Below are 15,021 nucleotides of genomic sequence, written 5' to 3'. Positions count from 1 at the left end.
CAGATGACTCTTAAGATTCTTTTCTCTGCTCAGAGATATGATTTAGCAGAGGGTTGTTAAGACTTAGGGTACTATGGTTAGGCTGCAGTTGGACTTGATGATCTTTAAGGTCTTTTCCAACCTATGTGATTCTGTGATTCCTGGGATTAGTGCTTTCTTAAAATGATAAGTATGAATTGGGAGTATTTGTTGTTCCTTCAGTACTGTATTTGTACAAGTTTCCTATTTCCCCAGCAATCAGAAAGCAGCAATCATCCGTCCAGTTAGTATTTCCACAGGTTACCTGGGAAAAAAGTCTGAACCCCTCTTAGCCACAAACTCCATATAGGTGGTTGTAGAGATTGATAAGTTCCCCCCTGAGCTGCAAACTGAACAATCCCAGTTACCTCACCGCTGTTCCCCATAAGACTTTTGTTCCAGACCCAGCATCGTTATCCTTCCCTGGACACGCTTAACAGCCTCAGTGTTTTTCTTGTGGTGATCTCATTGATTGGGAGAGCTGATATGGATTTACGTACAACTTGGAGACTGGCGTATGAACATAGTTTTTGTTGTGTTGTCTCATAACCTGAGAACTGTGAAGTGCATCTTATTTAAGCTTTCTGCTGGTGTTGGAATAGTGTATTTTGATGGTAGTTGTCAGTATTGCCATCATGTTTTATGCTAACAGGTCAGTTGGTATAACAATCCTCCATTTTTTTATTATTATTTTTTTAAATGTTTTTTTTTTTTAATTAAAAAAAAATCTACTAGTAAGTTCACAGACTTACTACAAATAGCATCTCTCCATTTTACTGTTTTGTTTTTAGATAAATTGCAGGGCTGGAGTGGACAGGCTGAGACTGAGAAATATTCTTTCAAACATAGAAATAAGGCCATAAGTTAAGTATTTCTTTGCTGATAGGATGTATGTAGCAGACTGCTGCTCATGTAATTAGTGTTCTCCTCTGCAGTAATTTTATCTTATTTGCTTGACTTGAAAACCTCAGATTTTTCAAGCTCATTTTTTGATAGTTCTCTTGGTTTTTGCCAAACTGAGGGCTTTCTTGCCCTAATCACCATGGAGAACTTGGAAATGTTTGTTATTCCATCTTCCTGTCAGTAATGCACTTTCTCTATGATGTTTTAATCAAAACACATATTTTAGGAGGAAGTAGTCACAGGTTAAATGAGTTTGTCTTTTTTCTTGTGTGAGAGGCAAACACAGATATCAATCAGTTCTGCAAGGGGAATAGGAGAGATTCAGTTTCCAGTGACTGATATTGTCAGTTTTTCATCATGACAGGAGAATCCAAAAGCTATCTCATAGTCTAACCTGAGGCCTGATCTTCAGACATTCATTATCATACTATACTAATTTCACCTGGCCTTCTTACTCTTTAATACTTTACTCCTAGCAAATACTTTCTGACCTAGCAAATGTATTTTGCATGACATCCATTGTACTGGCAGACTAAGACGCCTTGGAATCAGCCTATCATTTTCTCAGATGAACTGTTGAATAGCCTGTGTTTCCACATAAGGGCTTCTGTACTATTTAACGGTATAAAATGTTGGTGTTAGTTGAACCCAGGGGAAAAAACACTATGTGTGAAATATGTTACTGGTGTCTAAGAAACTGAGTCCTTTACGAGATTGTTGTATGAAACATTACTATGGTTGATAGCTGCAGAGTTGCCTCTTGGAACTCTGGCAGTAGGTTTTTTTGTTTGTTTGTCTTGTTTCATTTTGTTTTTGTTTTCCTTAAGCTTTAACAATAAATGTATGTAATAAATGTATTCAGCCCTTAAAGGGCCTATAAACAAGATGGAAACTGATTATTTTTATACAGTCTGATTGTGATAGTACAAGGGAGAATGGTTTTAAACTAAGTAAGGGGAGATTTAGGTTGGATATTAGGAAGAAATTGTTTACTCAGAAGATGGTGAGACACTAGAACAGATTGTAAGGAGAAGCTTTGGATGCCCATTCCCTGGTGGAGGTATTGAAGGCCAGATTGAATGGGTGTCTTGAGCAGCCAGATCCAGTGGATGGCAACTCTGTGCCCACATCAGGTGAGTTGGAACAGGATGATCTTTAAGGTCTTGTCCAACCCAAGCAGTTCTATATTTCTGTGCTTTTATAAAGCATATAGTATATACAATCTAGTTTGAAATCATCTCGTGATAGGAATAGAGGGAATGGCTTCAAGTTGTTCCAGCAGAGGTTCAGGTTGGACATTAGGAAATACTGCGTTTCTGGAAAGAGTGGTCAGGCAGTGGAATGGGCTGCCCAGGGAGGTGGTGAAGTCACTGACCCTTGAGGAGTTCAGGGAACGTTTGGATGTTGTGTTAAGGGACATGGTTTAGTGAGAACTGTTGGTGGTGGGTGATCCTGTGGGTCTTTTCCAACTCTGGCAATTCTATGATACAGCTTTAAAAGTGTCACCAGTTGCTTAGCTGAGAATTGGAATATGTTGTGACTAAATAGTTAAAGTGCTTTGATAACCATTCTGCTACTCTGTGAGAGAGGAAACAAGCTGTCACTTGACTTTTCTTACTTTTACCCTGTTCTACCCTGAGTTCCAGGGAGCTCCCCAGTCAAAGCAACTGTAGGTGTTTCTGATCTACATTACCCCTTCTATTTTCAGAAAGACACGAATGCTGGTCTGTACAACAGTGCAGAGGGAGTTATACGGTGTGTACCACTGTTACAGTAATCTGCATTCCAACAAAAGGCAGTCAAAACCCCATCTGTCATAGATTGTGAAACTGCCTATTTGATTGCTGATTAGCAAATATAATTTTGCTGTCATTATGCTCAATTTAGATAATTTACAGTAGTATAATGCTGTGTTTGTCTGTAGGTCTCGTATCTATTAATCATTGTAGAATACGTTTAAGATATGTAATGATGGTTATTGTAATTTCAACTAAAGGAAAAGTGGGACTTAAGATAAACTTTGGTGAATTTATGAACAGCGATGTTTTATTTTTTCCACCAAGTTTTTAGGCTAGCCTTAGATACAGGCTAAGTTATTTGAAAACAACTATTTATCCAAAAAAAGGCTATATATATATATATATATAAATTTTTTTTTTTTCAGCCTTATATTTTTACAGATCCACCTACTGTCAGAGTTACTCATGGAAGAATTTTCTCAGAAGTTGTGTGTTTTTTCCACCATGTGACACATACCATGCGACTCTATAACATCCAGGGTAAGTGCTGTGAACTGGATCTCTCTCACTGGTTATTTTTCAACACTCTGGTCTTGTGAATAGAACTTCTGACTTATTAAAAAGATTCAGATTGAAATCTCAACTGGGTACAGTGTAATGAATACGATCCTTTTGTAAGCCTTTTCCTAGTTATTAAGCTGACATGCTTAAACATAAGGATTTCTTGGAGCTCTTTCAGTATTAGGAAATCTTACAGTATAGATTATAGAAAGTGGGTTCCAAATGGTTAGGTCCTCTGAGTACTACAGGTAGTAATAGGTTATGAAAATGAAAAACTGTGCGGTATATTTTAGTGATGATTAAACATTTTAACAAACTTAATTTTCTTCATAGCTTCAGACTTACTGGCATAGGTACAGTGTCTTCTCTAAAATCACAAAGAATGACAACTTACCTGTGACCAAAGTTAATAGCAAAGTAATTCTAGATGAAACTCTAGATCACCTCCCTTATGAATACAGTCTAAGATGTTATATTGTAATTTGATGAAAATTTTGAAGAAAAATGTTTACACAGTATAATTTTATGCGATCAATACGTAAAATGGGTCAGGAGATGAAGACCATCTAGTGTAAATGTACTGAGTTGCTGAAAGTGTTTGAAGGAAGTTATTTTGATATGTGGATTTCAGTAAATTGAACTGTCAAGCAAGATGGAAAATTGCATAAGAAGGTTGTTTAAGGTAGTAAAGTGGAGAGAAAACATCTGAATGAACCTCTCATGTGTTGAATGAGGTAGTTTTGGAATGGTATTTCCTTATAACATTTCTTTTTCGTTAATCTGTGCCTGCTAGGGTTGTTACGCTTTCACAGTTCATAAGAAATGAGCTGTCAATGAAAATCTTGCTAGCTATTTCCTAATGCCTAAGTTTATCTTTCATCTCAAGTACAATTATTAGTTATGTTCTTTTTTTTTCTTTGGCAATTTGTGATTCATCTCACTGTTTCCAGTAATTACATCATTACCTGTCCACTCGTACTGAAGTCCTGTACCACCTTTCCAGCTGTTACAAGGAAAGACAGCAACTTTTTAAATACAGTTTCACCTTACTTTTATTGTGTGTTTTGAATGTGGATTTCTTCATATGAAATGGCCTTTTGACTTTACATCGTAGTGAGGTCAGTTTTATTGGCTTTGTAAGGAAAGCTATTTGTTTTTTTTTTGTTATTATTATAATAAGTAATAATTTGTTATTATTACTTAATTAAGGAAGGTATTTTAAGGTCTTAATAAATATATAAAGTAAAAAAGCAAGCGGATAGAAATACACACATGCCCTTGTGTGTGTGCCTTTATTTTCTTTTTAAATAGACATGACATCCTTTTATAAGTCTACCTGCTTGGAAAGGGGTGCAAAGCTTGAGCAATTGGCTAATCCAGCTTGACAGAAGTTCTAAGTTAAAATTTAAATGGTTTGTTTTCTTTCCATTAGCATCTGTTGTTGATATCAGTGTAATTTTTATTTTTTTTTTTTCTTTTTTCATCAGGCTACTTAAGTTTTATTGTGCTTCATAACTGTATTTTACATTAGCTCAAATTATGCAGTAGGGAAGAGCTGACTGTAATTCATGCTATGTTCATTTTAAAACTGTAAACTAAAAATATTGTATCCTTGTTCATTGTCTGCGTGGTTTAATGGACTTACTGCAAAGTAGTTGGAAAAGCCACGATTGAATGCAAAAAGAATAGAACACAACTAGGCCTGGGAAAATAGATTTACCTAAAGCCAAATAGTTTTCAGTTTGTACTGTGGTGTAATCACCGTTGATAAATACGAGCTTTTAACAGCTGCTGATACTACTGATGGCGAAGTTCAGATTTTAAAAAGATGAGGAAACAAATACAGAGTTTAATACCCTTTTCAAACCAGGCAGCAAAATCAAAACCTGGCTGTATTTTATACACAACGTAAAAACTGAAGAAAGTTCCAGGTTGTTTAAGAATTTGCTAAAATAAAAACCTATTTGAGGAACATTCATATTCTCAAAACTGCCATCTGTACTGTAAAATTATTTATGTAGAAAGAAGATCTTACTAGCGACAGAGTGCTTAGGAATCTAGGAATTTTATTGTGAAGATGTTTCACCCTTTTGCATGAGCTTTTGACTGCCTAGGAACCCAACTGGTGATGATCTTGCCCATGAGTGAATTAGCGTACAGTCAGCAGTTGGAAAAAAAGGAAGAATTCAGAAGAAAAGTTTTTAAGTCTTCAAACTTTAAAGGACTGAACCAATTAGTCTCTCGCTTTCTACCATCCTCTGTTTACAACCTGTCAGGCAAGCACAGTGTAATCTCTTGAGTACCAAGAGAAATTTAATGTTTCTGTTCCATTTGGCACATTTCTTTTTTAGCTGTTAGTTAAACTGTTAAACTACAGGAAACGTGGTCTTAAGTTGTTTGAAAAAGATTTTTGGAAAAGGTACGCAACTTTCAGTGTAAGACACTGGGAAAGTCATACTGTGCATTTATCTGCATGTTCAGATAGTTAATTTTTCCATTAATGAAGTGGGCAACAATCAGCAAAGATTTGCATCCTGATTAACACTGGAACTCTTAGACCTGGCAGCAGCTTTTAAAAATTAAGACTCTGAAAGCATCTTTTTTCATTTAGGTTTGGAAGGCCAGTCTATCGAGGTTTCCAATATTGTGGATATCAGAGGAGAATATAATCGCGAGCTTGCAATGAGAATTTCATCTGACATAAACAGTCAAAATAGATTCTTTTCCGATCTTAACGGATATCAGGTAATTATTCTCTACTAATTCTAAAAGGCCTGGGTCTCAGTTTTCAACTGATTATAAAGAACGAGTCATACTAATCAAACACTCATGTTACAGTCCACTTTACCGCTTAAAGGAGAATAGGCTCTTAGAATGTATCCCTATTATAAAATCGGTTTAGATAAGCTGATGTAGCAATTGTTTTCTTTCAGATTGCAAAGTTCATTAGCTATACCTCTGTGTCCTTTAGAAAACAAGAAGTGTAATACAACAGTACACAATAAGCCTTTCTGCTGTTCTAATGTCTTGCATGCCTTTTCCCCTTCATCTGTTTGATTTGGGCCTTTGGTCTTGCACAAAGCATAAGCGTACTTCCCAGTAGCACAGAGAATTACTAAGAGTAACCTAGAGAACAAATATTTGATGCTGTGATAGAAATAAGTAGATGGTACATTTTCAGAGTGTAATAACATACTCTATCGGTAATAAATCTGATGAAATAGTGTGACTGTCTTTCTTGGACTCTGAAGCACGGACAAAAAATAAGTATTTTCTTTTCCTGATCTTCCTTCCTTGCTAAAGTCTGGCATTGTGAATACACTAAAAGTCTGCCCGCTGTTCTGCCTGTTAGTGTGTAGAGCTGCTTTTTGCTAGAGACGGTGAATATTTAAACATGAAAGTACTTTAAATACTATTATTCGTTTTCATGTACCATTCAGGAATTCTTCCAGTGCTTAAATAAGACCCCATTATATACCAGCAATTGCTTTTCTGCTATCTTCAATCTATTCACTGCTGGCTCTCTAGAGGAGAAAATATTTTCTCTCATTCTATGACTGATTCTTCTTTTTTCTTTTCTTTCTTTTTTTTTTTTTTTTGTACATTCCCTTGATGAATCTTTTAGTTTTGAAAAAATGTTCTTTGATCTGAAAGTACATTGAAGTTATCATTTCCAAATAGATAGTTTTAGCCAAAAATCTCCAAAAAGGTAAATAATACAGTTGAGTGGATACTTTGGTGCTGGTTGTCAGTCATTTCTTCTAAAGCACATAGGATTTATGTCTGAGAATGTCTTTGTAATTTAAATGCATAAAAAATATATTTTATCAAAGTCTGTGTTCATACTGTAGATCCAGCCCAGACTGACAATGACCAAATTGCCTCTTCAAGCAAATATCTATCCTATGACTACAATGGCTTATATCCAGGACTCTGGTTTTCGTTTGACACTTCATTCAGCTCAGTCTCTGGGTGTTGCAAGCTTGAAAAATGGTAAGAAGGAGATAGGTATTACAAAGATCCGTTTCATTATTATCTGAAATAGTTCACTCAAAGATTACTACATTACTATACCTACTCATACTTGAAGAAAACAAATAAGTTCTTCCAGCTGTGACTGGTTTTAAAATATATCTATAGAAGAAGAGCTGGAGATTGTTCCCACATGAGATCCTGTCATCTTCATTGGAAAATATGTCTCAAATTAGAGGAAATTGATCATGAAAAGTTGTCAGAACCAGGTATATTTCATCCAAGAATGCTGATGAAACTCAAGGATGAAACAGCATCACTAAGTGGTTTCTACTGCTCTGATACAGGAAGACTGAAGATGGATAAAGTGATGTTGTCTGTTTTCTTCATCTGATTTTAAAGTAGAGAGCTTAAGGTGAAATTGATGTAGCCTAATATCCCTATCAAGAAAAACATCAGCAGCTTTTTGAAAGATTGGAATTGTTGGAATAAAGAAATAGACTTACCTCTGGTGAATATCAACACTACTTCTTTTAAAGGAAAATCATACCTCAAAAATTTAATGGAGTTAGTTGAAAGAGTTGATTATGTTATCAAGAAATTAATAAAACCAGAAACTGTTCCAAAAACTTCCAATTTTCTTTTCAATAAACTGTCATCTTAATGTCCATTCTGACAGACTGTGGGTATCATCCTACGGTGGTAAAAATATTATTATGCCTTACTCATTTTAGGGCAAAGTGTTTTTATATGTTGGTATGTCCCTTAAGTAAATGGGTGATGAAGACTAAGTCTTCAAAGGCTCAATTGCTGGAAGAGCCTGTAATTGTGCTTTAACTATCTTAGTTTATGCACAAGAACACCTGTGGTGTGTGAGACATAGATCCTCTGTCTTCCTTCAAACTACGGGAGTTGAGAGTAGTGCTGTATGCGATATTTCACATAAATGTCAGGGAGAAATTGTCTTTCTGCGAGCATTTATTTAATCCAGTTGAGGGCGTTAGGATTTTTTACCCTAATCCAGTTATAACAAAGAGCAAAATATGTATCCCATACTTGTTAATGGTATTAATCATTTAATTGTCTGACTCTTTTTAGCAAACTGTTATGTCAGTTAAGGTCCAAGAACTAGTTAGCAACATCAGATATTTACTCTGCATCCATTAAAATTTTTTGAAGGGTCCTGAAAGAGGAACCTGAAGCATTGTAATTGAAGCAGATGCCTTAAGTCATAGATAGTATGTCTCAAGGTATAGGTCACCATTTGCATTTTTCTGAATGGCTGATTTATTATTTCTATCTCCTTCCTGTATTAGAGGCAGTTTCTTACTATGAAACAGTTAACTCATATGCTGTTAGACAGTCCCAGCAGTGTGGAGTTGGATTTCTTACTGGATTGTTATCAGTCGTCAGTATCAGCTTCTAAGAGACATGATCAAAACCCATAAAATTCATTTGCTATGTCCTTATTCCTACTTTTCTGGCTCTCTTTCCATATATGGGATTGGATATGTAATCTTGCTTTTAATGTTAGATGTTTGAACACCATGATGTAAGTCCCGTCCAGTTCTGCTCTAATTCACTATTTAGAGGATTATCCTACATGCCCTAGGAAAGACCACCTCCAAGTAGATCACATCTACCACTGTGAAATGGCCTTCCCTGCAGTCTAATGGTTAATTAATGAAGTAGAAGCAATCACTTATGTCCTGAAGCTTCACAAAATACTTTTAATTCCATTTTAAGCCAGAAGTTTTACCAGTTTTTTTCTTTGACCCAGTTTTGAGATGGTTTTTACATGACTTCAGCAGTGCTGATGATTTTGTTTTTATATTCTGTTCACAATCACCTTAAGAATTATAATCACCTGTCAGCATCTGAGCTTCTTAAAGAATGCTGGAAACTTGTTTGTATTATTTCAGATCTTAATCTCCCAAGCATTCTTTGAAGGCTTTGACAAAAATGTATCATGTATTTGTTCTCCTTGCTGTGGTTCTAACATTTTTTCAGACATATTATGTTTGCCTTTAACCCGTGTTCGTATTACAATCCATGAAAACTTGAAACTAAATTGAGTCACAATCCTATATTTATTTCATAGTACTAAATGTAGTGGTTTCTTACTACTTTCCATCTAAATTCTGAGCTGAGTACGCAAGATCTGTTGCTTTTTGATCTTTTGTTGGGTAATTTTTGTGAGAGAAAGGAAGAACAAGTATTTAGGAAGATAGATGTTTAACAGCCTCAATTACATGCCCTGAGCTGCACTCCCTCTGGAGTTACAAACATATAAGGAAACAAATTATCTTCTGTGAGGTTGTCTATGATTTAACATCGTGATAAAAGAGCTATAATGGCGGTGCTATAGCTCAGTGTATAAACTCAGATGTTTATACTTCGTTTTCATCTGGTATTTTCCTTTTTCCCTCAAGAGAAAAAAAAATGCTTATATTATGGTGTTTATACCAGCTTTTTCTTTAAAACAATTAAAAAAAAAAAAAAGTAGGTGCAATGTTTTATCTAGCATTAGATGACACGTTTTACAATGCATTAGAGGTTCCACTGCACTGGTCTCTCTTCTCTTAATATGTGATGCACCAAGCATACTTGTTGCAAGAAATAGTTAACAGTTCTTCGTGCTAAATTTCAGCATAGAGAAGTATGTTAAAAAATTCATCAAACCTTCTACTGTACACTAAAATTTTGGAAGATTACAGACAAAATCATGTAGTGTTCTTATTATCAGTCCTAACAATATGAAACTATTATTAATCCTCTATATGCAAGGAAAAAAATGTGATTTTTATAGTTCATATTTCAGTACATTTCTCTACATTTAATAGAAACCTAACATACTTCTACTAGCATTGTAATTCTTTTTTTGTATTTTTAGGCCAATTGGAAGTAATCATGGATCGCCGACTTATGCAGGATGACAACCGTGGCCTTGGACAAGGTGTCCAAGATAACAAGATTACAGCTAATGTCTTCCGACTTCTGCTAGAAAGAAGGCATGGAACAGATGCGGTAGGAATTACTGCTTGGATATTTTCTGTTGTGAAAGATCAGAGATATCTCCTTTCTTACCCTTGCCTTCCTTCCTTATCTATCACCTAGATAAGAGGTGACGAGTATTTTGTACGTTCTTAAGATTGCATGTATATTGATTGCATTACTAGCAAGCCAGTTAAAGCAGGTAAGTTTACACTTCAGTGCATTACTGAGGTGCTGCTGTGAATGTTTCTTCTTAAATATGTACTGGCTGTTATTTTGCCAAGAAGCTTGTAGGCGATTGGTAGTTAATGAGACTTCCTCTTATCAGAGTTTTAATGAAACTGAAATAATGGTGAAAAATAATTTGGGTTGAAGGGGTGATAAACAAAACTGAACTTAAATTCCTTGGGAAATAAAATTAAACAAGAAATACTTAGATGCCAGATATAAGTCTTCTCAATTCACTGTGGTGTCAGGAAAATAGAGAACAAAAAAAAACCCCTTTTTTTTCTTGTAAATCTTGCTTTAGTGTTTTATATATTAATCTTGTGAGTTAACTGCTCTTTGCATTTTTTTCTCTTTTATACCATTGGAAAAGGATAAAATGAAAAGTGCATTTTCATACTGAGACAATGCAGTCATGATGAAAACACTGAATAGATTTTGAAATTGGCAGATGATGTAAGATGAGTAGTTGTGTACTGAACTGCTAATGAATGTGCAGATAAATGGAAATAAATTCTGCTTTATGATGGATATCACCAAGCACCGTGAAAGGTTGATAATATCAAGCCCAAAGCTAATTTCCAACATGACTGACAGGTGTTTATATGTGTCGCTGTAATTTTCTAGTAACTCATCCTGTGTAACATAAGCACTGCACTTACAGTTATCAGCATGGTCTGGAAATAGCTGAACTGTTGAAGTGCTGGAAACATTATAGCTTTGACAGCAGAGGTTGTTACCCATGTTAATCTGTCTTGGTAAGAGAAGGCCTGCAGAGAGATCTATGATGCCTCAGTAAACTTTTTAGTACCCAGGATAATAAAATTAATAAAATTAATTATTTTATTAAAGTAATTAAATTACATTGTGAAGCAAGTAAATTACATTTATTGGACACGGAAAGCAATTTTTATATAGCAAATAATTTTAGGGGACTAGAGAAGTGGAGTGTCATCATTGCCAAGGTGCTTTGCATCTGTACTCTGTGCAGTTCAGGTATTTTCCATAGAACCATAAATACTTTCATACTTTTACGCGTGCACCTCTGCAAGTCCTACTGTCCAGACATTGCTTAAAACAGATCTGTATCAGAGGAGGTGTAAAAATAATTCAAAGGGCTAATCACTGACTCAGACTGTGATGGTGATCTGAAGGGTTGTAACACAGCTGTTGTGTAGCACTAAGGGAGCTTCTTGGTTACTTTTCCTCTAAAGGAAAACTATTGCACACGTACTCAGTCTCTTCTGTAAAATAACATGGGTTATTTTATATTTAGTGGGTTGTTAATTGTGATTGACTATCAGTTTGAATTCAGAGCTGCATCTTTCTGATGTTATATCTGGAGTTCCTCTATGGTTTATTTTAGCTTTCTGATTCTTGTAATCATCTTGTACAGATGTTTCCAAACATCTGTAATGTTTTCTGATTCTTGTACCTTTCCGACCTGTTGAGATAAGGAAGGGGAAATACTCCCCTGTCTCAGTGTTTTGTAAAATACACAATTATTTTTTTAGTATGTTGTTACTTAGGAGTTTGTTGTTATAATTTAACAATAGCCCTGTCAGAAGATATTAAGGAGAAATTATATGCAATTTATGTATGTGTCGGGATGCACTGTGTGACTCATACACTGACCTTAATTTTGTTGTCAGGACCTATCTTGTTGTTTACTTGAGGAATGATAGAAGGAGGGAGAGGTTGTTTTAATAAGCTGGCATCTTTTGTCAGTACAGGCTTTTCCTGAAGTGGTTTCCAATTTGATTATCTCCTCAGTAGGAGTTTTTCTACTCTCTGGGAAATTTCTGTTTTAAGTAGTAACTTCTGCTTTAAGAAGGAACGCGTTTGAAGTGCATGATGTGAAAATTCCTTATGATGAACTGAAATAAATGTGCATCGCTTGAATGTAGTTGCTGCAGCATGATCCTAGTGTTTTCTGGATGTTGTCTGTTGAATTTTAGCTCATCTCACCAGTAATAAGTGTTCATGCTGATATCACTTCCACACAAATGGCTTCAGGTTAGTTTAACTGATTTTGTCCCATACCCTGAATTTGGATACTGCAAAGAATATATTAACTGACAGTATTGTACATTAAGTAAGCTATGTACATATCAAGACCTGGGCAAATCCCATTTCATTTTCAATTACATTATCTGCTTTACTGCTAACTTTGTTTCTGAGCCCTCAGTTTGTGTTATTAATGTGCTTTGATACAAATTCTAGATACATCTTCTACAAGATGTAACTATTTCTGCCTAAGTTCATTTTGTCCTTGCAAACATTGATTGGCTCTGTGCATCTTTTTACTTTTTTCTCCTCATATTCATTCCTCTTTTACCTCAGATCATTCAGCAAGAATCAAATGAATTTTATTTTTAAAGGGATCATTATGTTAGCTGAAAATGAAGCAGAGCACAATTATTAGTACCTGTCTGCCAAAGCATTAAGCAAAGCTTTATTTTTGAAAGTACAGAATCTTTATTGTACATTTATTATTAAAAATAAACCTTTTTATTTCCAAAACCTCAATGTTTTATATTAGTATAAGAATAGGAATGGCATATAATTTGTATGAAGAAGTAATACATTTATTTCATCAATTGCGTTGTTGGAGAAAAAGATGCTATTCTAAGCAGGCATTTTCTTCTTCAGGTTCATATTTTGTACCTTAGCTTGACTTGTTCAGCTTTTATAACTGGATTTATAGTGTAGTTTTAAGCAAAGAGCTCAAAAATCTGCTGTGATTTGGGGAAGGTTTTTAGAGAAAGTTTTACTGGAAGTTAATAAAATCACAAATATGTGGCAGTTCAATCAAATTACTTTTTCTCCATCACATGCAGCTGTTCTGGTTTCTTATTAAGAATCTGTCAGTATCCACTTTCTTTGAAAACATACACCTGATTATATAACGATTTGTCTGATTATTGAGTTAAACCTGCTTCATATATGAAGTGCCTATTTATATTTTATATACATAACTCAAGTAGTAGCTACATACTGTACACTGCTATTCATTACTGTACCTTAGCAATTGTAATTGATAATGGTTTTGTGCTGATTTGACACAGTTCCGTAACTAACACCCGCGAGAAGGGGAAGGGAAAAATGGGAAAAGGTAGGGAGATGGGCCTAAAAACAGAAACAGTGGCTAGCTAAGGGAGAAAACTGATTTACTAAGTACAATAGCAGAATGCGAGATAGCACAATATAATGCAATATAATTGGAAATGAATCTAGTAAACCAAATAAAATGGAAGAGAGGGTGTTCAGAACCAAAGGCCTTACTCTGCTGCTGAAGACAGCTAGGGAGCTCATATTGCAGAGGTGAGCAGTAAAAGGAGGGACAGTCTATTGACTCGTGGGCAGTTTTATCTTTCCCTCTAAATAAAAAATGGAAGCAAAACAGTAAAATTCTTCTGGGATATGTAGTTATCTTCTGAGAGCCAGTTACCTGGAAATAATGACAATCCACAGAACTGGAGCATTAATCCTTTAACTCCCAGTGCACTGCATCATTTTATGATGTGGAATACCAGTAACTAAAATTATAAAACCATAACAGTATGAACACCTCTGAAGTGAATTATGTTATTTTCTTGGATTGTTTTTATTTATTTTGTGTATACTTGTCTGCCAACTCTTTATGTAATAAAGACAGTATTTTATTTCAGTAGTATGTTTAGTATTTAAGCTTGGTTTCTCCATTCCTAGACCATGTAAATGGCCAAAGTAGGAAAGTATGTCTCTTCAGAAGCTAGTCAAGCTGATGTGTAGGGGACCTGTACCAGAAATTATGTAAAAGCCTGGTCTAGTGAATGGTTAAGAGGCCTAAGATATCAGGCCTGAGTAGCAGACAGACTTAAAGTCCATACTAACTATTGAGGCATCAGTAGATATTGAATATGTTAATGATGATGTTTCACTAATGAATTTAGACCTCATCATGTGCAGGATCAAGTTAGGTTTATTCTGCTTCTGTTTGAGTGCTCTGTGGATTCTGTTGTGTGTGTTTGTGTGTGCTTTTTGAAGATACAGGCCTTGCTCCTGCATGGAGTGGGAAAACAGGATCACAGCAGTCTCCTGTCTTTTGAACTAGGATAGGAGTGGTCAGCTGAAGAATCTTGTGCAGTCTCAAGGTCCTAACTATTCCAAAATCAAGGAAGGTATTATCGTCTTGCCTGATTTTCACTCAATCATAGTTTCTCTTAACTTGCACTTGCAAAGGTGAAAACTGCAAGAAGTGATGGGCAGTATTTTCTTCAACATGTGATTGCATTTGCCAAATATGGGTGGTATTCTTCATTGCTGAAAAAGGAATTCTTCATTTCAGAAGAGAAAAAGATTTTTCTGTTGTAATTACTGCTTTTGAAGTGATGAAAGTTTGGAGACCCATTGTAGGCTGAGGGAGATCTGAATATGCTTTTCACAAATGGATAATTCAAAACCATGGATAATATAATTGCTTCAGAAGGAAGATAGATGTAAGTATGTAAACATGCAAGATCTCTTTGTCCAGTCTACATTAGCATCTAATTGCTATTTGTTCCACCATCAGTGTAAATTCCGTGAAATATTTTTATTGCCTTCTCAAAAACACTAGTACTTACAG

The 15,021-nt window shown here is 35.2% G+C and overlaps 1 protein-coding gene across 1 annotated transcript in view; it reads left to right on the top strand.

Annotated features, from left to right (window-relative positions):
• MAN2A1 (mannosidase alpha class 2A member 1) overlaps positions 1-15,021 on the top strand; it is a 100,919-nt gene that overhangs the window by 69,177 nt on the left and 16,721 nt on the right. The window contains exons 16-19 of the mRNA XM_015849447.1: positions 3,086-3,200; positions 5,833-5,966; positions 7,073-7,214; positions 10,087-10,220. Of these exons, the coding sequence (XP_015704933.1) occupies positions 3,086-3,200; positions 5,833-5,966; positions 7,073-7,214; positions 10,087-10,220 (525 nt within the window). The remainder of the gene's footprint in view (positions 1-3,085; positions 3,201-5,832; positions 5,967-7,072; positions 7,215-10,086; positions 10,221-15,021) is intronic.

This window comes from Coturnix japonica, chromosome Z (assembly GCF_001577835.2).
Source record: "Coturnix japonica isolate 7356 chromosome Z, Coturnix japonica 2.1, whole genome shotgun sequence".
NCBI classification, from domain to species: domain Eukaryota; kingdom Metazoa; phylum Chordata; class Aves; order Galliformes; family Phasianidae; genus Coturnix; species Coturnix japonica.
The sequence above is the reverse complement of the archived record's forward strand: the minus strand, read 5'-3'. Positions and strand labels throughout refer to the sequence as shown.